The 25681-nt window shown below is 39.3% G+C and overlaps 3 protein-coding genes and 1 non-coding gene across 4 annotated transcripts; 1 reads left to right on the plus strand and 3 right to left on the minus strand.

Annotated features, from left to right (window-relative positions):
• Positions 1-2001: 2001 nt before the first annotated feature.
• Positions 2002-2073, minus strand: trnap-agg (transfer RNA proline (anticodon AGG)). The gene has a single exon. It is a non-coding gene; the product is annotated as a tRNA-Pro (tRNA).
• A 348-nt stretch (positions 2074-2421) lies between these two features.
• Positions 2422-4294, minus strand: LOC131106218 (guanylin-like). The gene is made up of 3 exons (XM_058055088.1): positions 4164-4294; positions 2851-3037; positions 2422-2767 (listed from the first exon to the last, which is right to left on the minus strand). The coding sequence occupies exons 1-3, from the start codon at positions 4230-4232 to the stop codon at positions 2697-2699; spliced, it is 327 nt and encodes a 108-aa protein (XP_057911071.1). The 5' UTR covers positions 4233-4294; the 3' UTR covers positions 2422-2696.
• Positions 4295-7136: 2842 nt separating this feature from the next.
• Positions 7137-7688, minus strand: LOC131106219 (guanylate cyclase activator 2B-like). The gene is made up of 3 exons (XM_058055089.1): positions 7606-7688; positions 7344-7533; positions 7137-7210 (listed from the first exon to the last, which is right to left on the minus strand). The coding sequence occupies exons 1-3, from the start codon at positions 7678-7680 to the stop codon at positions 7152-7154; spliced, it is 324 nt and encodes a 107-aa protein (XP_057911072.1). The 5' UTR covers positions 7681-7688; the 3' UTR covers positions 7137-7151.
• Positions 7689-17426: 9738 nt separating this feature from the next.
• nmur3 (neuromedin U receptor 3) lies at positions 17427-24519 on the plus strand. The gene is made up of 4 exons (XM_058055500.1): positions 17427-17683; positions 18230-18326; positions 20341-21202; positions 23183-24519. The coding sequence occupies exons 1-4, from the start codon at positions 17637-17639 to the stop codon at positions 23596-23598; spliced, it is 1422 nt and encodes a 473-aa protein (XP_057911483.1). The 5' UTR covers positions 17427-17636; the 3' UTR covers positions 23599-24519.
• Positions 24520-25681: the final 1162 nt, after the last annotated feature.

Here is a 25681-nt window from a genome sequence, read left to right on the forward strand (position 1 = left end):
GGATGTGATGGGAAATACCAATTGACGCTAAAACCTACATGTTCCATTTACATAACTGACTTGTATATTAACCAAGCTACAGCAATGTTATTGTATCAGCTATTTTTAGCAACTATTTTTCTTTTTATACCCATTTACTGTCAACGTTTTTTTTACCTGGAGGACTGGAACAGAAGTCAGGGTCGTTCCAATGAGAGCGGACATTGTCCGTGTTGTCGCTGTATCTATGATGTTGTTGACGGAACGAGCACAAGTATGTGTATCAAAAAAATATTTTTTTGATATGTATCAAAAAAAATTTGTATCAAAAAAATATTTTTTTTGATACACATCATCACATTTGTGTTCAACTCACCAGTTGAGCATATTCAATAAACAAGATAAACATGTCCCCAGCAAAACGACAATAGTCTGTTCACAAGAAAACAAAACAATATTTAAAAGACCTCAACGTTTGAGGACACTGATCTGCAGTTGCTGTCCCTGGCTTCCCTTCCAAGACAACTAAGGAGAGTGACTGACGTCACCGCAGCCTTTATAGTGGTCTTGGCTTGGTGATTGTATAATTGAATCCAGGTGAGCATATCATGAGACATGGTGCCTTCAAGGGCTAGAGAGAGTGTGAGGATTTTAACCCAAGTGATCAAATATTTGGGTGATCCCCAGTTAAGAACCAGTGGCAGCACTTTTGAACATATTTACCATGTATCACTATCTTGTTTTTAAATGTTGTTAAAAAAAAATTAACTTCACCTCACATGACCTGAAACTCCATCTCTTTGTCTCCTTACTTGGAGTGTGTGTGTGTGAGCGTGCGTTATTAGGTCATGCTAAAATCCCAGCTGCACTAAATTTCTAGGGAAAAAGAGCTTTCTGTGAAAACCGTGTGCTGGAAGAATGTCCAGTGTCTGTGCAACCTCACGCCTGTTTCCAATTTTGGTGTTACAGCAGAGAAACATTAGTGGCACAACTTTATAGGCTCTGGAGCAACACAACACAACACACAGGTTAGTATGTTTGACACACACACACACATGTATCTACTGTCTGCACAGCATGTCTGGGAAACCTGGACTGGTTTGTTGATTTTACGTTCTCATAGTAACAGTGGTTAACTTATTTTTACACTTGTACAACAGCAAGCAATCTGCTAATTGCATGTATATCCATTCCAAGTTGATTGGAATTAATTATGTTATGTTTGATGAGCATAACAAAATAAAATAACTACAATACAGATAGAATACTTCAATTGGCCTTTTAGTGTCAAACTAGTTATTTCCCCATATCTCCATACAATAACTCAGATATCGATTTGATACTAATACTACACTTGGTATTGATGTTATTCTTCATTCCCAGCAGAGCATGTCCTCCAGTTCAACACAACAGTAACATGAACTGGGCTGGAGTGTTTGTATCCTTGTGTTTCTTGGTTGGTCTCCAAGGCTCTCCTACAGCATGACCCTGAACTGCACAGCCAGTACAGTACTGGGAAGTTGTCCCTTATCCAAAACACTCATTATATATATTTTTAAAATGTTTCCAGCTACATGACATTCCTATTCCGTGAATAACAGTGTAGGGAACTTGTTGTCCGGAACTTTGTGTTCTATGTCAAAGCAACTTTGCTCTTCTTCTTTGGCCAATCTTTTATCAACCACAGAGATGATTACTCCACTGCTGTGTTATCTTGGCAAGAATTTGGTTTGATCCACAATAGCAAGAAGTGAGGCATTTAGGTTAATAAATGCAAACTGCTCAGACTTTTCCAAAGCACAGGATGCAGCCTTGATGTCTCCAGCAGGAGGCATGTGACTTTAAAAATGAGTTTCTTCCGCCCTCTGGTGGACATAGAAAGGAATGTACAAGCACAAACATCGTGATCCGCTAAGTACCGTTGTAAGAACTGTTCTTTATTTAAGAATAGTTATGAAAAAACTGCAATGTATGTTAAATTACAGGATATGTATGTGTTATTACACGAAAAAGGAAAAAAGTGGGCTCGTCCGGGATTTGAACCCGGGACCTCTCGCACCCTAAGCGAGAATCATACCCCTAGACCAACGAGCCTCTGAGTAGATCAATGGTTTTTTAAAATCTAATCTTTATAATAGATTCTTAATGTATACATCAAGTGTATTTTATGTGGATAGGGCAGCGACACCACATTCGCAATTTGGTTTATAAACATTCAATATATTAGATATTTTTTGTTTCCATTCAGCAACTAACGTGTTTTATCTATTAAATCAATCATGTGTAAGGAAACATCTGGAAGGTGCAACATCTTGAGCAAAATACAGAAAAATATATATTTTTTTCAAACCAGTTAAGCTAACTTCAGTCATGTCAACAGCAAAAGGATGTGGTGAGTATAAAATATTTCAATAAAAACAACAACAGGTATATGCAAATTTTATTATCAAGACAATAGCCAATAAATTACAAAAGCTCAACATGAAAGCCACTGGAAGACAACAAAGTTATCAATTTTGGGTCTGTTTTTTTTTTTTTTTTTTTACCATCATCTCCCAAAATGTAAAATTCAATGTCATTCCCTTTGGTGATGCTTGCAGGGTGATGATAATGGGATGACCGTTATTTGTTGGTGTCCATAGCGATGATGGCAGACATGTAAAGGGCAGAGTGGAGGCATTTATTTAAAACAAAAAAAAAAACAAAAAAAAACTGTCTCACTGGAGGCAGCCGAAGCAGGAAGGGTTGGCACATATCTCACAGGGGTCCGAAGACATGAGGACGTTCACTTGAAATGAAATAACATAAACATCATCATGAGAATGTTATTACGTTGTTTTTATTTTGACGCTTTAGTTCATTTTTAATTACCTAGCCTGGAGAACACCATGGCGGCCCCTTGGCCTTGACACACGGAGTGGAAGACCTGCGGTAGGACGGTGTTGGAGCACACGGCCGCCGCACTGGTCTGGACGAGGTGTGGACTCACGTGCTGGTCCACATCCATCAACGCCTTCAGCTGCCTCACCGCTTCCAAGGGGAAGCTCCTGTCTCCATCCTGGCATGGAGGACAAGTAGAATAAAGACAAATATTGAGAGGGGTGGGGGTGGGGTACAATGGTAGAATGGTAGAAATGGTAGAAAAACAGGACAAAGCTTCAACGTGAGAACTGCACGTCTTGTTTGGAGCTCCACTGGAATGTCAAGTTGACTTAAGTATCACTTAGGTTCGGACTAAAGAAGTAAAGCCTGCCGCCACGGTGCAAACAAGGCTTGAGTATATTTGTTTTCTATGTCACATCGACCTTCGGACCCTGGACATCAACACCCACATTTTCTCGATATTACAAGTATCTGTTTTTGTAGTGGACGCTATTTATGGGACAGTCAAGTTATAGGTTGTATATTCCATATATCTACTGTATTCCTAAAAAAATGGTGACATAAATACAAAAGAAAGCTATCATTGTACCAGAAAAAAAGTAGACATTTAGCGCTAATAAAGTGGAATAAAATCGATTACTTTTTGAGAATTTAGTTTAAAATTACCTAAAAAAAGTTGGTATTTTTATTTTATTTTACAAAACTTTCAAAACTTTAAAAGCCGTAACTAGGAAAATTAAGTAAAAATATTATGAGAATAGTTATTTTATTAAAATAATTTTTTTTTCAATTTTGCAATGTAGAAAATAGTAAAATAGTAATATATAAAAGGCATTTTTCTTAGAATCAAGTCGAAATATTCCAATAATAAAAGTCGGGATTTGACAAGAAAAAAGTACAAATTTTACAACATTAAAATACTGCAATATTACAAGAAAAACAATTGTTTTTATGTGAGCAGAAAAGTAGAAATCACTGAAATTAATCATGTTAAAGTATTTTAATACTTTTATTTAATTTTTAATACTTATTTAATACTTAAAGTATTTCAAATTAAATTATTTTACAAAACTAAAATGCACATTTTACAAAATTAAACCAGATATTTTATAACAAAAACTGTTGAAATTTTACGATAGTTAAATCGAAATTCAATGACACTAAAATTGTAATGTACAGAATGTTATTATCGTGCACTCACAATATTGTACATTCTTTCAAGCGCCTCTCGGATTCCATGTCTTTCTATTATGGAGCGTACCTAATGTTGCGTCCTGAGAGTTGTATGAGGTCACACTCACCTTGACCTGAACACACAGGCTCCTTCCACACACACACAGCAGCAACGCAAACGCCAGGACCCTTTTCATGGTGAGGCTAATATGCTTGTAGCCCCTGCAGAGCCGCCGTGATGCTTATATAGGGAGCGCCTTGAAGGACTGGTAATAAATGATTTATGAGCAGGTGGACCACAGCAATGAAGGTGTGTGCATGACTGATTTAGATCCTCTATTTTTCTTTGCTTAAAGTGTAAAACTAATGTCTTTATGGCGTCTCTGTGTGTGTTTTCTCCATCAATGGGATGTCGCACTGTTGACTTTTCAAGCTTAACCGCCATAGTGGACGTTTAAAAACGTCACCGCTCACAGATAGTCGTCACAAGCAAGTGAAATTGGGGAAGTGAAGCGAGCGGGTCATTTGTTTTACTTCCACATGAAAATGAAAAAAAACATTTACTTTTAAGATTTATACACTTGAGAAGCAGACCAGCAGTGAGATAATGCTTACTAGCTTACTAGGGATGTACATATAAAACGGCAACTGTATTTATTGTGTACACATTTTTATATACACATTTTTTATATTCATATTTCTAAACCTGTTACATTTGGAACATTGAAGTTTTAACACGTCTTAAAGGAAAACCGCACCTATTTTGGGGAGATTTTTTTTGTATGGTTATATCACCTCGTAATTCACCCAAAAAAATGAAATAAAAAAATCAAAGTTAATAAATAAAAAAATATAAATAAAGCAGGAAGTGAACAAATGTAACAGTTACTGATTGTAAAAGTAGAGGATGGAGGGGTAGGATTTAATAAGCTTTGCTTCTTCCTACTCCTTTTGGACATGTGGAACTGTGTAAATTAAAAAAGTTAATAAAAAAACAAAAAAAAAATTAAATGAAAAAAAAATTAAAAAACGAGAATAAAGATGTCATTTTACAAGGACAGTTGTAATTTTATGACAATTTTGACAGAAAATGTTTTTTTCAGTATGTAATAATGCAATATGCAATAATCCTTTTGCCGGCAGTTTAGCCTTAAAGTTTGAAAATCAAAATGTAATTAAAAAATAGCAAAAATTTTAAAAAGTAAAGCAGTAATTAATGGCACAAAATATTAATCCTGAGAAAATAAAGAAATAATTATGACACTTTAGTAATGTACTTATAAAAATAAGGTTTCACAGTAGGCTGAATTACAATAAATAAAATAGTAGTAATAGTAATAAAAAGTAGTAGTAATAAAAAAGGTGAAAGTCATAATTTATGAAAATAAAATATTTTGAAAAAAGTGTCAACATAAGACTAAATCCGAACTAGTAACCAAATGATCATATAAAGTTGCAATATTCCAATCATGAACGTTTTCATGTGTGCCAACATGCATTTAGTGTCGTTGTCGTCTAAATAGTGCTAAATCCTTATGAGCAGAAAAGACCTGTCGACTCTAATTGCCTTCTATGATTGACTGATTGGTCGTCATAGAATGGAGCCAAGGTTTCTATTCATCGCTATTATTAGTATTGAACTCTGCTTCCTGGTGGTGATGCTCCGTGCTGCATTTATGAGTCATCGTTCACGATGTTCATCACTGCGCCGCCAATCAACCTACTTGACTGCAGGAAACACAAAGAAATGGTTAATGAAAAAGGAAAATATTGAAAATGCTTTATTTAACTGAAAAATAAGGGTACTCCGAGGAAAATGTTTGTACTTTGGTTTCCTCCCACATACCAAAAACATGCTAGGTTGATTAGCGACTCCAAATTGTCCATAGGTATGAATGTGAGTGTGAATGGTTGTTTGTCTATATGTGCCCTGTGATTGGCTGGCCACCAGTCCTCTTGCCCGAAAACAGCTGGGATAGGCTCCAGCACCCCTTGTGACCCTCGTGAGGATAAGCTTTTTCCAATCAATCACAGGGCACATATAGACAAACAACCATTCACACTCACATCGCCAATTAACCTAGCATGTTTTTGGAATGTGGGAGGAAACCGGAGAAAACTCACGCATGAGAACATGCAAACTCCACACAGAGATGGCCGAGGGTGGAATTGAACCCTAGTCTCCTAGCTGTGAGATCTGTGCGCTAACCACTCGACCGCCGTGCCGCCCTAGAAAATGAATGAATGAAAGAAAATCATAAAATGTGAGAAGGCAGCAAACTACTGAAGTGGATCGTATCTGTATCTGTTTACCCATCACCCAAGGGGCGGGGCATACACCGGAAGTGGGCGTGGTTCACACACTTTCAGTCATCCATTAATCCATTTTCTATGCCACTTCGCCTCACTAGGGTTCACAGGTATGCTGGAGCCTATCCCAGCTGTCTTCGGACGAGAAGCGGGTTACACCCTGGACTGGTCGCCAGCCAGCCAATCACAGGGCACATATAGTCAAACAACCATTCACACTCAATTTGGAGCCACCAATTGACCTAGCTTGGCAGAGATACCAAGCAGAGAATCAAACCCAGGTGATTGCACAGTGGCATCCTGCTTAAAAGTATCAAAGTACTATTACTATACACATAAACAATTTCAAAATACACATAAAATATCTGGTGTTGATTAACGAGCGAGGTGGAGCTAAGCTCAAGAGAGTGCAAACATTCCCTCCGAGCGTCTTTGTTCCTGCTGCTTCATTCTTCCAGTCTATTGATGCCGCGTGTTTGATGTATGAAACGTGAATGAATTTGCACACAAACGTGACTTGCAATGCACACAATTTATTCAAAACAATAAAACAGATGAAAAAAAAGACATTTTAAATAGAAACACAAAGCCTGCTCAGATAGAAAAAACAAAAAAAAAACAATAGAGAAAATTCCAAATATAAAACCAATAACAAAAAGGCGGCAAATGCTTTTTTTAAAGTAACAGTTTGCGTTTATAAACTTTATGTTCTCCTTTTGGCAATTTTTTTTCAAAGCTACAAGAAGTGGAAAAAAAGGAAAAATGCAAAAAAAATAAAAAATAAAAATGATGTTTGCTTTGATAGCTTAGCATCCGGTGCAGGCGGCAAAGGCGCAGATCTCACAGACGTCCATAGGCACCATGGCTGCAATGAAGATGCACAATTAGCTCTCATGCATAATCATAATAATAATATTAATAATATATTAGATTTCTATATGCTAACGTTTCTTAGATATTCAGAAGACCTGAATAAGAATTAACTTAAGATGTCCAACCTAGTCTGGCAAGCGATGCTGACGCTCCCCTTTGTTTGCAGAGGGGCAGGAGCTCCTGTGGGAGCATGGGGTCCTCGCACATGGAAGAGGAGCTGGACCTGGAGCGGGGGTTCTGCTGCACCGTACCGCGGCTCTCGAACATCTCCTGCAGCCTTTTGACGGCCTCTAAAGAGAAGGACAATCCGTTCTCCTGCAAAGAAACAGAAACATCTTAGAGATCCTGCTCCCATCTTCTATGACAATCTGGTTCACGTGCAGTTACCTGGACCTGTATGGCCTCAGAGGTCCAGCCCAGAACCAGAACCAGTAGAGCGATGGTGGCGAGTGTGGTCTTCATTGTGAATCTGAAGCTTTGCGTCGTCTGCTTTCCCCTGCGGGTGCGAACCTCCTTTTGAGGTCCAACCTCAGTCCCCTTGGCGTGGTCATGTGACCAAAGGCGCCGCAAATGGGAGCAAAGTTTTCTCACGGGTTAATGAGTACTGATGTTGTTTTACAGGCTCGTAAAAAAAGGACAATTCATAAATCCTGCTGTGACCTCATCATATACTGTCTGATTGGTTGTTATGGATTCGTGCTAACTTGCACATCAGCTGGGGGGTGTTAAACTGTCGGCGACATTCCTTCCTGCAGCACACTCCACGCTTGGTGGGAACTCCCCTTGGGTAAATAGATGAGCGGCATCAACGCACGTCTGAACTTCCATGTCATCAGGACATGGATGTGGCTTGCTGGGCATTGTCGTCACAGGATCATAATGATCATAATATAAAGTCATATTTCAAAATAAAGTTCACTTTTTAAAAAGGATGAAGTACAAAAAAAATATATAACACAAGAATAAATAAAAAAAAAAACAATGTAGCAGAAAAATATTTCATATTTCTCATGATGAAAGTGCAATCTCATCATTTTATGAGGGGAAAAAGGCCATTTTATGAGAAGAAAGAAGTATTTTAAAAAAACTAAATAAAAAAACTAATAAAAAAAATAAAAAAACAAGAATAAAGATTGTAATTGTCATTTTACAAGGAAAGTTGAAATTTTATGACAATCTTGACAGAAAATGTTTTTTCAGTATGTTGACGAGAACGGCATTATATTAAAAAAAATTTTTTTAAAAATTTATTTTAAACAAAATTAAACCTGTTACATTTGGGACATTTAAGTTTTAACACGTCTTAAAGGAAAACTGTACCTATTTTGGGGAGAATTTTTTTGTATGGTCATATCACCTCATAATTCACCCAAAAAAATGAAATAAAATAAAAATAAAAAATAATAAATAAAAAAATATAAAAAAATTGTATTAGGAAAGCAGGAAGTGAACAAATGGAACAGTTACTGATTGTAAAAGTACCAGATGGAGGGGTGAGGGGTGAATCTGATGCATGTTCAAATGAAATTAAACCATTAGCATTACCATTAATGTAACTAATTAATCTATGTAATCGATTAATTAATTAAAAAAGTTTTCTTTTTTTGTTTGCAGAAAAAGTAGTCTTTCAAAAGTAAATACTCTAACGAGTCGTAATGTTCCAAGAGCTGTTGTCATTTCCACATTGTCACGATCTCTTGATGGCAAAGGCAAAAAGGCTTTCTCTCTTTGAGCGTGGTCAGATTGCTGAGCTGCATGTGGAAGGCGTCTTGCAGGTTGGACGCAATAAGAGTCATTTTAAACTTCTTAAAAGATCCTAAAGCTTACGAAACAACAAAGTCAAATCAAGTGGTAAACCCCAAAAAACAGAACAAGGCTGGACTTCACAATGCCTGCCTGATTACTAAGTACTTTTTTGAAAATGTTATTTCTATTTCAGTTTTTTTTTTTTTTTAGCTATTACCTCAAAGTGGACCTATTATGCTTTTCCACTTGTACTTTGGTTCGGAAGCTATAGGAAGCACGAAATCCATGGAACCGCTGCAGAAAGAGGTACAGAGTCTGGAAGATCTAGAAAGCTTTCTGTGTGCTTTATTTATGTAGCCGTTCTATTAGGTAGAAAATACTTTTATACAGCTGAATATAAGATAATTCAGCATTTTTAAGTTAATGCAGCATAAATATTGACAACATGCTGGGAACCCTTTTTTTTGCCGTTGTTAGCTGCTGCGTGCATCAGCTTATTTCTGCATTTGCTGCAAAAAAAAAAAAACCCTCCAGCAGTTCTACATTATTAATTTGTCATGAATGTAATATATGCTTTTTGCATCTATGATTTTTAAGTATGATTCACTCGCTTGTTTCTTGCTAACCGAGCCTGTTGTTATTTGCTGTTAATTTATTGTTAAATGTTATTTCAAACTTTATTGATTTATACATTTTCACTCCAGACAACACATGACTATTATGGTGCTCAGACATTTAAGACACTTTATGCAACATACTGGTCATGACATCACTCATGACTACCAACAATAAAAAAGGAGGATTTGGCTTCCCGTCACAGTCATTATGACAAACAGAAAAAGATAATTACACAATGAATATGACCGTCTGACTGGGCATTGTCGTTGATAAAAAAGCCATTTTGCAGGATGTGTAATGCTTGCAGATGTGAGCCAGTAAAAGATATCTTAACTTACTGGACATAGTGTAGAGATAATTCGCTTAGCGATACCCAGACTGACTGGTGGGAGTGTCCTGCTTATAACAACCCTACCCAACTAGACATGTTTCCTGGCTCGCTATTCGGTGTCAACAGCACCGACATGGAATTGGGTCAGGGGCTTGGGGGAAGAGCATGAAGCCAAATGCAGCAATGTCACACATTATTGGGTTTGGTGTGAAAGACAGTCAAATAAATGCAAGATCATGTTAAACAGAATAGAATTTCTGTGTGAATGATATGTGATAATAATTCCTAATAATATTACAAAAAATTACAAAAAAAAATTATTACAAAAAAATTAAAATATTAAATATAATATATATTTATATATAAATAAAATATAAAAAAATAAAAATGTTATACAGAAATCAAATGATTAGCTTTAAAGTAAATAAGAGTGAACTTCAAACAGTAAAGAGTGATGACAAACAAACATGGCTTCTGGCAGGCACGTCAATCATCACGATTTGACTTCCTGTCACTTATTGTCAAGTGGCTTCGCAAACATTTCCTTCTAAAAAAACTGTTAAGGCGTCTTTTCCCGACAACCCATGAACTTTGTAAACCTGCACTACTCTTTTAAGACACTGGGGGCACTGCAGCAATAAAGGTGAAGATAACCATAGAACAGGGGTCTTTAATTAAAATTCAATAAGTACCGTTTCACATTGAAGGTCAGATCCTTATTCATTCATTTTTTACTGCTTTTCCTCCCAAGGGTCGCAGGGGATGCTGGAGCCTATCCCAGCTGTCTTCGGGCGAGAGATCGCCAGCCAATCACAGGGCACATATAGACAAACAACCATTCACACTCACATTCATACCTATGGACAATTTGGAGTCGCCAATTAACCTAGCATGTTTTTGGAAAGGGTGGGTGGGATTGAACTCAGGTCTCCTAGCTGTGAGGTCTGCACGCTAACCACTCATCCACCGTGCAGCCGTCACATTCCCTTAAATTGCACACACGAATACACACAAAACACACTAAAACACACATGAATATAGAAAGGAATGAACCCCTGAACATCACAAAAACCAGTACTTCTAAAATAGTGGAGTGGGCTGAACTTTCAGGGGCGGCGTGGGAGTCTTAAATCCACATGTTGTATTTACAACTTCCAAGGAACGGTCAATACGTGAGCAGGGAAAACCAGACAAGGATCGAAAACCAGACAAGGCAATAACAAGTAGTACTAGGGCGTGACATGGCAGTACAATGAACTTGCAACTAACAGGAGGAACCAGACGGTATTAATAGGAATCAGGTAATCAGGTGACGAGGAACACCTGTGCGGAATCAGGCCTGGGGGGAGAGGCGGGAGCTCCGAGATGAAGGAGGGGCCGGCAGGTGACTGGCATCACTGCTCTCCATTTTGTTTCATTTTGTTGGTTTCGTTTTTGAGTTCCGTCTGTACGGTACAGATAAATAAAAATATATGATCAGTTTCTTAATAATATTTCAAATATTTCTGTCCAAAATGGCGCCTAAAATGCGACATACTGTATGAGATAGTAGTATTTTGAAAAAGTAAATAAAAAAAAAAACGAAAAAAAAATTAAAAAACAAGAATAAAGATGTCATTTTACAAGGAAAGTTGTAATTTTATGACAATCTTGACAGAAAATGATTTTTCAGTATGTTCACGATAATGGCATTATATTAAAAAATCCTACAAAATCAGCTGTCAATTTATTAAAAAAAATAACTTAAATTATATGCGGAAAGCAGGAAGTGAACAAATGTTACTGATTGTAAAAGTACCAGATGTGATGCACTCAATTGTAATCTGATGCATGTTCAAATGAAATTAAACCATTACCATTACTGTAACTAATTAATCTATGTAATTGATTAATTAATTCAAAACAAGTTTTCTTTTTTTTTTGCAGAAAAACTAAAAAGTAAAAGTAAATAATCAAACGAGATAAATTGCGACATACTGTATGAGATACTGGATTCTTGGTCCGTCCTTGCTTGGTTTTCTCCATCAACTGTCCTTCCTTTGAGCAAGGCATGGTTGTCATTCGAAGATGAAATGACATAGAAAATAAATAAGTAAAGAAACAATTTCAATGCCGTCACTTTAACTGTAATAACTGATATCATATTATATTTCCCATTCACTTTAATTGGTCACAGCTTTATTTTGCACTGAACATGAGTCATCATACAACCACTATTGTCCAAATAAATGGCAACACAAGTGACTCAACCACACGGTGAGTTCAAAGTCCAAATCGTGTTGTTGTTGTTCACTTTCAGGTTCCTGAGCAAGGCATTTGTCACCTTGGAGGTGTGTCTGTGCTCTTTATCGTCTTGGAAAACTGCCATGCGGCCCAGTTTTCCCAAAAGAGGACATCCAACTCCACTCACAATGTTACAGTACATGTTGGACTTCATCCTTTCCTCAGTAAACCACATCTCCCCAGGGCTGGCGGCACTCGTGCAACCCCAAGCTGTGACGCTATTACCAATCAAAGACACCTCTAGACATTATGCCAAATGACTGCATTTAAAGGTGAATAAAAACGACAGGAATCTGTCAGGAATGCCGACATCTTATCAGACGCCGACTTTTTTTTACAGTCCAAGCTGTAAACTGGACATATTATGTCATGGACATTAGATATATTTTACTACTCTCGCCAGTTCTTTATCAGCTGTCAGGTTTAATGTTTATTCCATAGGCATCCAGGTATTCCATCAGATTATCATTCAGTCAAAGCAACCATATGGAGTCCTTTGTATCTTGACAGCTTCACCATCATGTTGATGCTACGCTGCCACAGCATCTATGTTGTTGCTGTGGAAACCGTGGATCATGTCGTCGTTTTGATGAGAAAGCAGCGATTAGGGACACAATGGTGTTTTTTCCTATCACTGGAGAAGAGGTTGCAACCTACAATAATACCATTCATTCATTCAGGGTCGCTGGAGCCTATCCCGGGCGGGGTACACCCTGGACTGGTAGCCACCCAATCACAAGGCACATATAGACAAACAACCATTCACACTCACATTCATACCTATGGACAATTTGGAGTTGCTAATTAACCTAGCATGTTTTTGGAATGTGGGAGGAAACCGGAGTACCCGGAGAAAACCCACGCATGCACGGGGAGAACATGGAAACTCCACACAGAGATGGCCGAGGGTGGAATTGAACCATGTCACCTAGCTGTGAGGCCTGCACGCTAACCACTTGACCACTGTGCAGCCTAGGGGTATCATGTACTTGCTTTTTGACTTGGTTAATTTATATTATTTTGTGTATTAGTTCCCTGTGATTGGCAGGCGACCAGTCCAGGGTATACCCCGCCTCTCGCCCGTAGACAGCTGGGATAGGCTCCAGCACCCCCTGCGACCCTCGTGAGGATAAGCGGTAGAAAATGAATGAATGAATGAATGTATTAGTTCCGGTTTGAATTTTAATTATCTGATTTTTTTTATTTCAATTTCAATTTCAATTTTAATTTTAATTTTAATTTTAATTTTAATTTTAATTTTAATTTTAATTTTAATTTTAATTTTAATTTTAATTTTAATTTTAATTTTAATTTTAATTTTAATTTTAATTTTAATTTTAATTTTAATTTTAATTTTTCATCATAAGATTAAAACAAGCAAAGCTCTTGTATTCAGGTATTGTTTATTCATGTTTTTGGAATGTGGGAGGAAACCGGAGTACCCAGAGAAAACCCATGCATGCACGGGGAGAACATGCAAACTCCACACAGAGATGGCTGAGGGTGGGATTGAACTCGGGTCTCCTAGCTGTGAGGTCTGAGGTCTGCTAACCACTCAACCACCGTGCAGCCCAATCACAATCATACCTGTATTTAATTACTTTTAAGGTCAGAGTGGTTATGTGCTTATTTCTGAATGTATCATGTGCTTTGTTAGACTGGGGAATAAAATATAAGAAGAAATTAAGTTGTGCATGAAACATTGAAATATTTTCCTCTAATGAATCCACCCTCGCATATAGCACAACATAGCACGAGGCGACTTTAAAATATAATGAAACTTTCCACAGTTCTAGCATACTGAAGAAACATATTCATTTTTCATATTTGGCAATGGTGTATGAAAATGTTTCAAGTTCAGCAGCCTTCTTTAATCTTGACACTTTCTCTTCGATAAATAAGACACAAAAGAATCATTACCAGCTTTTTATATACTTAGTGTTGTAACGGTTTTTATAGACAACACTGCATAGTGGCCTTAGCAAATGTGGGTTAAAATAAGTCATATCATCCTATAAAACATACAATATAATGCATTATTTTCATTATTTGGTCTTGGTTACAATCTTTAATGTCTAAATAACATAACAATTGTCGGGTGAGACGGGCAATAATGTCAAGGCCAAGTCATGATATGAGCTGATCGTTCTCATGGCGATGTTCATATTTTATGGAGGCCACTAAACACACCATCACATTTGGCTTGTTGGATTTTCACACACTTACTGCCTGTACATTAATGTCAATCATCACCTTCGAGACCGTAAGAAATGCAGTCCCTTCTGATTTATATGTCAGGAGTATATTTCAAATCTTGTCAAGGAGACCTATAAAAAGGACGTCTGAATATAGTAGGGTAAAGTTATGGATGCGTGGAGCTCAGATATTTCACACAAAACATATATCACTTACAGTGGATGAGACATGATCTAATTTTTCAACCCTTTGCATTGACTTGTGGACTCCTATAGAGCAGCTCCACACAATAACCGGCACAGAAAACATTTTAGAACTTCCAGAATCTGCACCTATTCCAGCTGTATTTCCTTGGCTTTTCAAAACGGTCTCTTCTAATTTATTCCACCCACGGCCAACCTCCGTGCATGCCCACTCCACTGTGATTGACTGCTTCCTAACCCTTTTAAATAATAGTCATTGTAAGTGGACAAAAAGGTGAAGCTGAAATTAAATTCATTCAAAAGGGAAGGATGCCAATATCATAGTGGAATAAAAGATAACTTACCAGTGCTCATGTCAAACTTTATACTAATGTCATCTTTTTAACCCAGAATTGCGATCAAATTAATGAACCAATGAAAGTGTGCAGTAGTAGGGGGGGGCATGGCTTTGGGTAAATTGTCTGAAGGGGTTCGCCGCTGTAAAAAGTTTAGGAACTACTGCTCTTTATAACAACTACAGTATACGGTACGGTATGTGACAAAAATAAATTAAAAATATAAAATAAAAAAACTTCAACTATATTATGAAAGCAGGAAGTGAACAAATGTAACAGTTACTGATTGTAAAAGTACCAGATGGAGGGGTAGGATTTAATAAGCTTTGCTTCTTCCTACTCCTTGTGGACAAAAAAAAACTAAAAACTTAAATTAAAAAAAAAAACAATGTAGCAGAAAAACATTTCACATTTTTTATGATGAAAGTGCAATCTCATAATTTTATGAGCGGGGGAAAAGGCCATTTTATGAGAAGAAAGTAGTATTTTAAAAAAGTAAATAAAAAAAACAAAAAAAATGTAATATTTTTTTTTTTAAACGAGAATAAAGATGTCATTTTACAAGGAAAGTTGTAATTTTATGACAACCTTGACAAAAAATGATTGGGAATGGCATTATATTAAAAAATCCTACAAAATCGGCTGTCAATTCATTAAAAAAATACTTAAATTATATAATTATAAAAGCAGGAAGTGAACAAATGTAACAGTTACTGATTGTAAAAGTACCAGATGGAGGGGTAGGATTTAATAAGCTTTGCTTCTTCCTACTCCTTTTGGACATGTGGAACTGTGAACTGATTATGTGATGCATTCAATTGTAATCTGATGCATGTTCAAATAATATTAAACCATTACCATTACCATTACCATACTGCAAGATGTTAATCAAAGATTGTATATAGCCGGTGAAAATGCAACACTAGTCAACATGTCAATGTGTTTTTGTTTATAAGACCCGAGAATTCTACTGTTTTTATGATTCTATGACAACAACATGGTAGCCACAGATCTTCTATATGAGAGCAATCTATTCACACCACAATGGGGCTACAGGAGATGTCTCATGGTACGGTATTTAGCAGTTGGGGGTCGTCCAGGTCTCCCTTGGAGATGACACATAAACTGCAGTTTCATAACACATGTGCTCATCAACTGTGGACCAAGAATATGCAATTCACACACACACACACACACACACACGCACACACGCACACACAAAAGGCAGCATCCAGTGATGGTAAATTACTGGAATGACACATTCCGCTCCTCGGGAGGTCAATGCTGTTGCAATTAAATGCACGGTGGCTTCATTAGCATTTTTATAAACAGAATGAAAAAAAAACAAGATTGTCGCCACATTGGTGTTTTAGGTTCATGGTCTGCTTTCCATTCTATTGTTCCCCTCAAAAAACAGCTGCAATTTGTAAAGGACGGGAACCTTGACAACTGCAATGTGTGACCTTTTAGCACATTGATAAAACACAACTGGACAACAAAACATTTTCACTAATTATTTACATAACCTACCCATGATCATTCTTTATTTCTTATTTCTTGTTCCATTCAGAGTCACATTGCACCTGAAATGAGGCTGAACCCGCGGCTTTGTAGAGTAATAACATTAAATTATTTTTACATCTGTATGAAGGTCTGGAATGTGACTGGAATTGAATAAACTTTTAATATGGATTTTATTTTATAATAACAGTTTGACCCTGGAACTCAGATTTTTCAAAGATATGGATTGCGGATTATAATTAAAGTACTTTGACTGTAAAATAAGTCTCTAGAGGCTGTTTATTAGTACCAAATAGCCCCCACCCCCACCTTAACCATCACCTCTGCACACTCACGTTTGCTCCAGTGGCCGCACGGTGGAAGAGACGTTGGTATGTTGGCCACGCAGTCAGGAGATCATAAGTCATCTCCGCTTGGGCATGTCTGACTTTGCATGCAGGTTATTTGTTGACAAATTGTCAATAGTATTGAATGTGAGTGTGAATGGTTGTTTGTCTATATGTGCACTGCGATTGACTGGCGACCAATCCAGGGTTTACCCCGACTCTGCTCGAAAAGCCACACAAATCGCTTTTGAAGTTACATCCAATACATACAAATGAGGAGCAGGGGCGGTGAAACAAGAACGTAAAGGTGAAGGGAAACTAAAAGTAACGGAACAGAAAATAAATCCAAAATATCAGCCTGAAACTGAAACTAACACACAAAACGGTAAAATAACCAAGTAAAAAAACAAGTACATGATACCCCTATTCTGCACGGTGGTTGAGTGGTTAGTGCGCCGGCCTCACAGCTAGGAGACCCGAGTTCGATTACACCCTCGGTCATCTCTGTGTGGCGTTTGCATGTTCTCCCCGTGCATGCGTGGGTTTTCTGCGGTTACTCCGGTTTCCTCCCACATTCCAAAAACATGCTAGGTTAATTAGCGACTCCAAATTGTCCATAGGTATGAATTTGAGTGTGAATGGTTGTTTGTCTATATGTGCCCTGTGATTGGCTGGCCACCAGTCCAGGGTGTAACCCCGCCTCTCACCTGAAGACAGCTGGAATAGGCTCCAGCACCCTTGTGAGGATAAGCGGAAACACCAGCATAGACTAGCTACCAGCATAAACCAACATTTGTTGTGTTTACGTTTGGAGAACTAGCATACCAGCACAAAAACCCAACATTTTACGGATCTTTAAATGCCACCTAGACATCTGCTAAATACCCACCAGTCACCTACAAATATGTGAGTGTAAATTTGATCATTTAGCATCACCTAGCGTAATGTTTCTGTTAAAATGTGAGTGTAATGGTAGCACTGAAGCTAACATGTTAGCAACATTTATGACCTCCTGTCCTACTCCTTAATGTTACATATTTTTAATGTGATATATTTTTTCTATTAGGTTGGACAAGTGTTACAGTGTATATGTAAAAAAATACAATTTGTATAGAATTCTGATACTCAGAGGCGGACATTGACAAAGACAGCACATTAGCATTAAAGCTAATGATTAAAGCTAACCCTAACCCTTAAAGCTAAATCAACTATTGATAGCATCAAGGCTAATTCACTATTATGGGACTTCTAAATTCTCAAAAAATAGCCTTAAAAAACATAAATAGTATGTGTGTATTTTAATAAAAATACCATTGTACAGCAGTTTAAAATGAAGATATGTTATCCTGTTCTTGTTGAATGAATGAAAGCCTTATTTTATTCATCTGTGTGGATACCTGCGGCAAATCCCACCCACCATCTCACACTCTCTCCCTCCATCGTTCATTGAAGAAAAGGATGCGGCTGCAGCCTGGTTGCCATCCATCCTCCTCTGCTTCGACTGAATCCATATTTCTGCAAGAAAGGAGGAAGAAGCTGCGGCATCAAGGTGAGTCTTTTTGTTATTAAGTAAGTCATTTTTTTATGCATATGTAGTGGTTTTTTTCATTTATAGCCACTGAAAAAGCATCTCTTAATGAATATAATTACAGTGTATATAAAGGCAGTGACTGCTTCCTCACATAGTTGTATTGTACTTTCCAGTGGAAATATACGTAAATATAAGTTTCACATTCAGATTATTGTGGCTACTAATCACTCATGACCTTGAATTTGCAGGAGATATGGTGAGATAATTAACCTCAAAGGAGCGAGTGATTGGCATTTAGTGTGTCTAATTAAAATGATCCTCAAGTTGATGCAGTCAGCGATGCAATGGAAGGCATCTTTTAGAATAAGATAAATCGTGTGTTTGTTTTTAAACCTCCGTGAGCAACCATAAAAAAAAAAAAAGCTTTCATTTCTGTCATCAGCTACAATTTTCCCAGTGACATCTCATTGATTTACAAGCTAGGGAATAGCGCACACTCCGCACTTGTTGATTTCTCCAAATGGAAAAAAGATGAGGACGATAATTACTTGTTTGTTCAATGAATATCTGTGTTTTCAACCAATAAGATCATATTTGGGTGTACAACAGGTCAGATATTTTTAGTAGAACCTCCAATGTTGAACAATGCTGCTTTGGTAGTTTTCCTTTTTGGAAATAATGTCATGGGAATTCCAGATTCCGGATATTTCACAGTATGAGAAACAGTATTTCTCGGTATGGAAGCCCAGACTTCCTCCAGCTCCACCAGGAGGACACCAAGGCATTCCCAGGCCAGCTGTGAGACATAATCCCTCCAGTGTATCCTAGGTCTGCCCCGGGGCCTTTTCCCAGCTGGGCATGCCCAGAACACCTCACCAGGAAGGCGTCCGGGAGGCATCCGAACTAGATGCCCGAGCCACTTCTGTGAATCACTACCTTATCGTGATGTAAGGGTTTGAGTTCCCGAGGGGTCCGAGGAGCTATGTTGTCTGGGGCTATATGCCCCTGGTAGGGTCCAAGGTCTGAGTTGATGGGACAACAGACCAAGAGTGATTCAGAAGACCCTTGTGACTAAAACCAAGAGGAGGAACCGCACATTGCCTGGATGTGGGATACCGGGGCCTCACTGTGGAGCCACGCCCGGATCAGGGGCTTGCAGATGAGTGCCTGGTGGTCGGGCCTTAACCCGTGGGGCCCAGTCCGAAGAAGCCCACCACCCAAGGGGGCATTGTGTGTTGGGTGGCGGTCAAGGGCGGATGCCTGGGCAACCTGGTCTATTTCACGTTCATGTTCATAAAATGCCGTGTGAAATTCCGTTGACAAATATTTTTCTATTACTCCAATAACTGAGCTTGTTCCGTAAACGGACAAACAGAGGGGGAGGGGGCGCCTACAGCCACGCCCATAAAGAAGCTCGCTCATTTGTGACATCACAAAAGAACAGTTTAGCAACGCCCTCTGAAACCGAGCGTTTTGAGCCATCCCAAACTTTTCTTATTATTAGAAATTTTGGCATTGTTTATGTTTATTTTCTATTCCGCTTCTATTCCGCTTGTTCTCAATTGTCCTTGTGGGTTGCTTGAGCCTATCCCAGCTGTCTTAGCGGGTTACTCCAATTCCAATTCCTTGTTTCGATTCCGATTTTTTTCAGGGGTAGGGTCATAAAGAGTTTGCATGGTTTTGACATCCCAGATGTAATGAAAGCATTAATGGTAAATTAGTTTAAAGTATGTTAAAATCATGTTCTCCCCGTGCATGCGTGGGTTTTCTCCGGGTACTCCGGTTTCCTCCCACATTCCAAAAACATGCTAGGTTAATTGGCGACTCCAAATTGTCCATAGGTATGAATGTGAGTGTGAATGGTTGTTTGTCTATATGTGCCCTGTGATTGGCTGGCCACCAGTCCTGGGTGTACCCCGCCTTTCGCCCAAAGACAGTTGGGATAGGCTCCAGCATCCCCCGTGACCATCGTGAGGATAAGCAGTAAAAATGAACGAATGAATGAATGTTAAAATGATTTTTGTGTTCACAGGAGATTCACTTGACTGACAGATTGATTTCCAGTCCTTCCTCCAGCCGCATCATGGAGCCATCTTGTCAAGGCTGCTCACCTAACACTTCCACTTCCAGCAACACCACCGACGTCAACACTGAAATGAATCTCTCCGACATCCTGGGACCCAAACGCTCTCCCTTCTTCTTCCCAGTCGTCAGCGTTTACCTGCTCATCTTCCTGGTGGGCTTGAGTGGTAATCTTCTTACCTGCGCGGTGGTGGCCAAGCACAAGAAGATGCGCAACCCCACCAACCTCTACCTGGTCAGCCTGGCCATGTCCGACCTCCTCATGTTAGCCTTCGGGATGCCGTTGGAGATCTACGACCTGTGGGAGAACTACCCGTTCCCGTTCGGTGAAGGCGGTTGCTATTTCAAGACCTTCATCTTTGAAACGGTTTGCTTCGCCTCCATCCTCAATGTCACGGCTCTGAGCGTGGAAAGGTACATCGCTGTAGTGCACCCACTCAAGACCCGTTACCTCACCACCAAACGCCACTCCAAGAGGGTCATCGCCGCAGTGTGGGCCGTGTCCATGATGTGCGCTATCCCCAACACGTCGCTGCATGGTATCGTCTACCTGCCGGGTAGGATGCAGGAGTCGGCCATATGCACCGTGATGAAGCCTCTGTGGATCTACAACATGCTGATGCAGATCACCACCGTCTGCTTCTTTTTCGTGCCCATGATGGTGATCAGCGTACTGTACCTGGTCATGGGAATTCATCTGAGCAGGGAGAGGCAGCGGCGGTGCAGCAATTTCGGAAAGAAGTGGAGCGGCGACTCCCGGGTTAAAATCAACGAGGAGGGTGGTCGGAGGATGCAAATAGTCAAGATGCTCTGTGAGTTGCCTGAATGTTGAAAATATAATATCTGACATCAGTGTTGTCCAATGAACACTTGAAAATCCATTAAGGTGTCAAGTGGAATACACTGTGGTGGTCTTACTTTATTAATTCTCCATTTTTCATGAGAAATTCAAATTTTTTAAGAATCTGAGGACCCCAAAGTGGGTCAAAAATGATCAACGTTTTTTATTTAAAGACATGAAAACATGCAGATGTCCAGTGGGATACATTGTGGTTGTTTTCCCTCATGAATTCTCTACTTTTTACAGGAGTTCCCAATATCAAGAGTCTTCAAGTATTTTTTGTATTTCAATGAAAATAACCAGATACTCCCAAATGAGCCAAAAAAGTAGCACCACTACTCTTAATTGTGCTTCCACTTGAATAATTGAATACCGTACTTGAGAGAGTGTATCAGGTGGGATACATCATGCTGGTCTACACACACTTGGAGTTCATAGCATCCAACCTTAAAGTTAAAGAAAAGTCCAACATGTAAATATGGTGGGCTGCACGGTGCCTAGTGGTTAGCATGCAGAACTCACAGCTAGGAGATCCGGGTTCAATCTCTGTGTGGAATTTGCATGTTCTCTCCGTGCATGCATGGGTTTTCTCCGGGTACTCCGGTTTCCTCCCACATTCCAAAAACATGCTAAGTTAATTGGCGCCTTCAAATTGTCCATACGTAGGTATGAATGTGAGTGTGAATGGTTGTTTGTCTATATGTGCCCTGTGATTGGCTGGCCACCAAGACAGCTGGAATAGGCTCCAGCACCCCCTGCGACCCTTGTGAGGATAAGCGTTATGAATGAATGTAAATATGGTAGACAACTGCATTTACCTCTTTACAGTAGCTTCCATGGTTATGTGACAGCTGGCGATATTGATTAGCCTCGACTTCATTGCTACGACCTTACAATAACGTCCATTCACACCTTTGTCATTCAGATGTATGAAATCCCAGAGCAAACACAGAAGCAAAGCATTTTACAGCCAGACTGCTGGCTGGATTTCATCTTCTAATCTCTCTTACGGTTGCCAAGACATGTTTCGCAGATGAAAACATGAACAAATGGAGCGTAGACAGGTTCTAGTGTGGACCATCGATATGCCCGAGGGTGTCTAATCAAACTTTGTGGCTTGACTGGATTTCAGGTAGCCAATATGACAAAGTCCTGTCTGTTGTTGTGGTTAGGAAGGATGACAAATACAGTGTGCTTCATGAAAGAAAATTGATTCATAATGTCATATAAAAGAAAATAACACGCTGCAGGTGGACATGGGAAGTCAGTCAAGTGAACTACCTCCATCTTGTATTTTAATCATTATACAGAGGAATGATAATTATGGCATTCCATCAATTATATCATAATTATCATTACAAGAACGCAAGGTGCATTCAGTGACACTCCGAACATTGCAAACACGACTTAATAATATGAATTTTAACATGAATTTAGTACATTCATTCATTTTCCCAGCTGTCTTCGGGCGAGAGGCGGGGTACACCCTGGACTGGTCACCAGCCAATCACAGGGCACATATAGACAAACAACCATTCACACTCACATTCATACCTATGGACAATTTGGAGTCGCCAATTAACCTAGCATGTTTTTGGAATGTGGGAGGAAACCGGACTACCCGGAGAAAACCCACGCATGCACAGGGAGAACATGGAAACTCCACACAGAGATGGCTGAGGGTGGAATTGAACCCTGGTCTCCTAGCTGTGAGGTTTGCGCGCTAACCACTCAAACTTTGATCACTGGATTCAAGGTCCAGAGTGCTAACCATTACACCATGGAACCTGTGAATTTAGTACATTTAAGTAAAATAATTTTACCTTAACTTATGTGATGTCTTTGAACGCAACCTCTCATTACTTATAATAACAGCCTTTAAAGCAGTGGTTCCCAAACCTTTTTTTGCAGGGCTCAACCTTTGTCTTTCTCTTTCTGCTGTCCTCTCCAGCCATCGTGGTCGCAGTGTTTGGTGTCTGCTGGGCACCTTTCCACGTGGAGCGCCTGCTGTGGAGTTCCATCCACCAGTGGACTGACCTGATGCACAACATCTACCAGTACGTACACATCCTGTCTGGGATCCTCTTCTACCTCAGCTCGGCAGTCAACCCGGTCATCTACAGCCTGATCTCCACACGATTCCGCGAATGCTTCCGAGAGCTTGTGTGCTCACAGACAGAGGACGGACACTTGGAACGAGACTCGCCGCCGTTCCCAAAGACTTTACTGGTTCACTCCGTTGCCAGGGTTCAAACCGTGGGGCAGAACTCCAACTCACTCATCCCCTTGTTGTCTCCTCCTATGACACAAGGTTTTGATGGCACACATCCATGCGAAGACACGGCCTGCAAGACATCGGTGTTCTGACATGACATTAGAACAGATGGTACACTGTCTTGGTAGCGATGTAGCCCTTTTCAGACAGACATCCTGCAAAATAGGTGAATGAAAAAATACATTACCTTTGCCTTTTACACAGAACCCAGCTCAGATGGGGTATTGCTGCAACAGCTTGACAAAATATGAGTTGTAAAATCAGTAAAAAGCTCAAAATTTCTGTAAATTAGAGGCCGACACATTTAAATAAGAGTCGGGATGGTGTCTGTGTGAAAAGGGAAACCTGCAATGGCGCAACGGGTTGGACTTTTCACACTTGGCTGTCACTTTTTACATGCAGTTGTGCGGAAAGTATTCAATTATTTGATTGATGCTGTGTGGACGTGTGCACAGTCACAGCAAAGACCTGTTTCGGTTAGATTATGTTACAGCTTTTAATACGGATATAAAAGATGCACGACCAAGGCTCAAGACTTTTTGTAAAGTAAGAATTAAGTGAGACTATTTTAACTGAAAAAAATTTTAAATGGGTGTGCTGTAAATTTTTGTGTTTTTTGTTCAGTGCTAAAAAAAAAATTGTTACGTGTTCTGTACATGACAGTCAAAAAACCCAATGGTACACAGCCCTGGTCATGAAGAATTGATGCATGTAAAATGTATCCAGGAAAGGGTTCAATTTCGCTCATTTGGCAACTTATTTACCAAAGCATTTTTCCACAAATGTCAATTTCATTTCAATCAAAAGCATTTCAGCTCCAATCGGACAAACATGTCAACGTCATGATACTCGTTTCTTGTTGGGGTAAAACGGCCTACAAAGGAAGGTCCTCTTATAAGTCATGTTTTCCTGTGAGCTTGTTTTTTCTCGTGATGATTGAAGTGTACACCTTTGTTGCAATTTGGCACCTGATTAAGGGAATTGTGTGGCTGAAAGGCTTCATCAATAAATGTCCATTCTGCCCAAAGGTATACTTTTATGTTAGTACGGCTCTTGATTCAACAAGCAACAAGCAAGTCAAGTGTTTTGTCGTGGTGTGCATGACATTTGAATGTAACTTAATTCTATTCTTGTCTTACTGATTGCACTGTGACATTTTGCACGATACAAACAGATCTTGCAAAAGAAAACAATGAAAATGTTGTTGCCTTGAGTACAGAACATAAGAACAATCCCAACATTTTCAAATCCCAGTACCAGTGGAACAGACAAGGTTAACTGTAAGCGTTAGCATCACGAGAGTTATTTCTGTCCATCTCGGGGCTGCCAGTTCTTTCTGCACGGCCCAACCTGTGCAACAGCGTATTATATGAATAATCCCCGGCCGTGTTAAGAGGTCACAATGAATTGGAGTCCATTTTCAGGGATTACGCTGCAAAGAGCCAGAAGAGCGCAAAGGAACCTCGGTTAAATCACCAAAAATGTTCCACACACACAAGCCAGCGATGTGGTTGTTGACATTCCTGTCATGTCATTTAGCGTTTAAATACTCTTACCGAGATGAGCTGAGCGGCCACTAAAATAATAAACAACTCACTGAGCCACAATATTAGGTACACTAAAGTCTGCCGCTTTTGGTGTGAATGTGAAGAGATTCACCTCTCGATCAGGAGCGGTAATTCATTCATTCATTCATTTTCATCTCATTACAAGAACGCAAGGTGCATTCAGTGACACTCCGAACATTGCAAACACGACTTTATAAACACGGCTTAATAATATGAATTTTAACATGAATTTAGTACATTCATTCATTTTCTAACGCTTTTCCTCACAAGGGTTGCAGGGGGTGCTGGAGCCTATCCAAGCTGTCTTTGGACGAGAGGTGGGGTACACCCTGGACTGGTGGCCAGCCAATCACAGGGCACATATAGACAAACAACCATTCACACTCACATTCATACCTATGGACAATTTGGAGTCGCTAATTAACCTAGCATGTTTTTGGAATGTGGGAGGAAACCGGAGTACCCGGAGAAAACCCGCACATGCAACTCCACACAGAGATGGCCGAGGGTGGAATTGAACCCTAGCTGTGAGTTCTACGTGCTAACCACTCGACGGCTATGCAGCCCAGGAGCGGTAATTTCTCTCTTAAATTTCTTTTGACACATG

This window comes from Doryrhamphus excisus, chromosome 18, assembly GCF_030265055.1.
Source record: "Doryrhamphus excisus isolate RoL2022-K1 chromosome 18, RoL_Dexc_1.0, whole genome shotgun sequence".
Classification (NCBI taxonomy): domain Eukaryota; kingdom Metazoa; phylum Chordata; class Actinopteri; order Syngnathiformes; family Syngnathidae; genus Doryrhamphus; species Doryrhamphus excisus.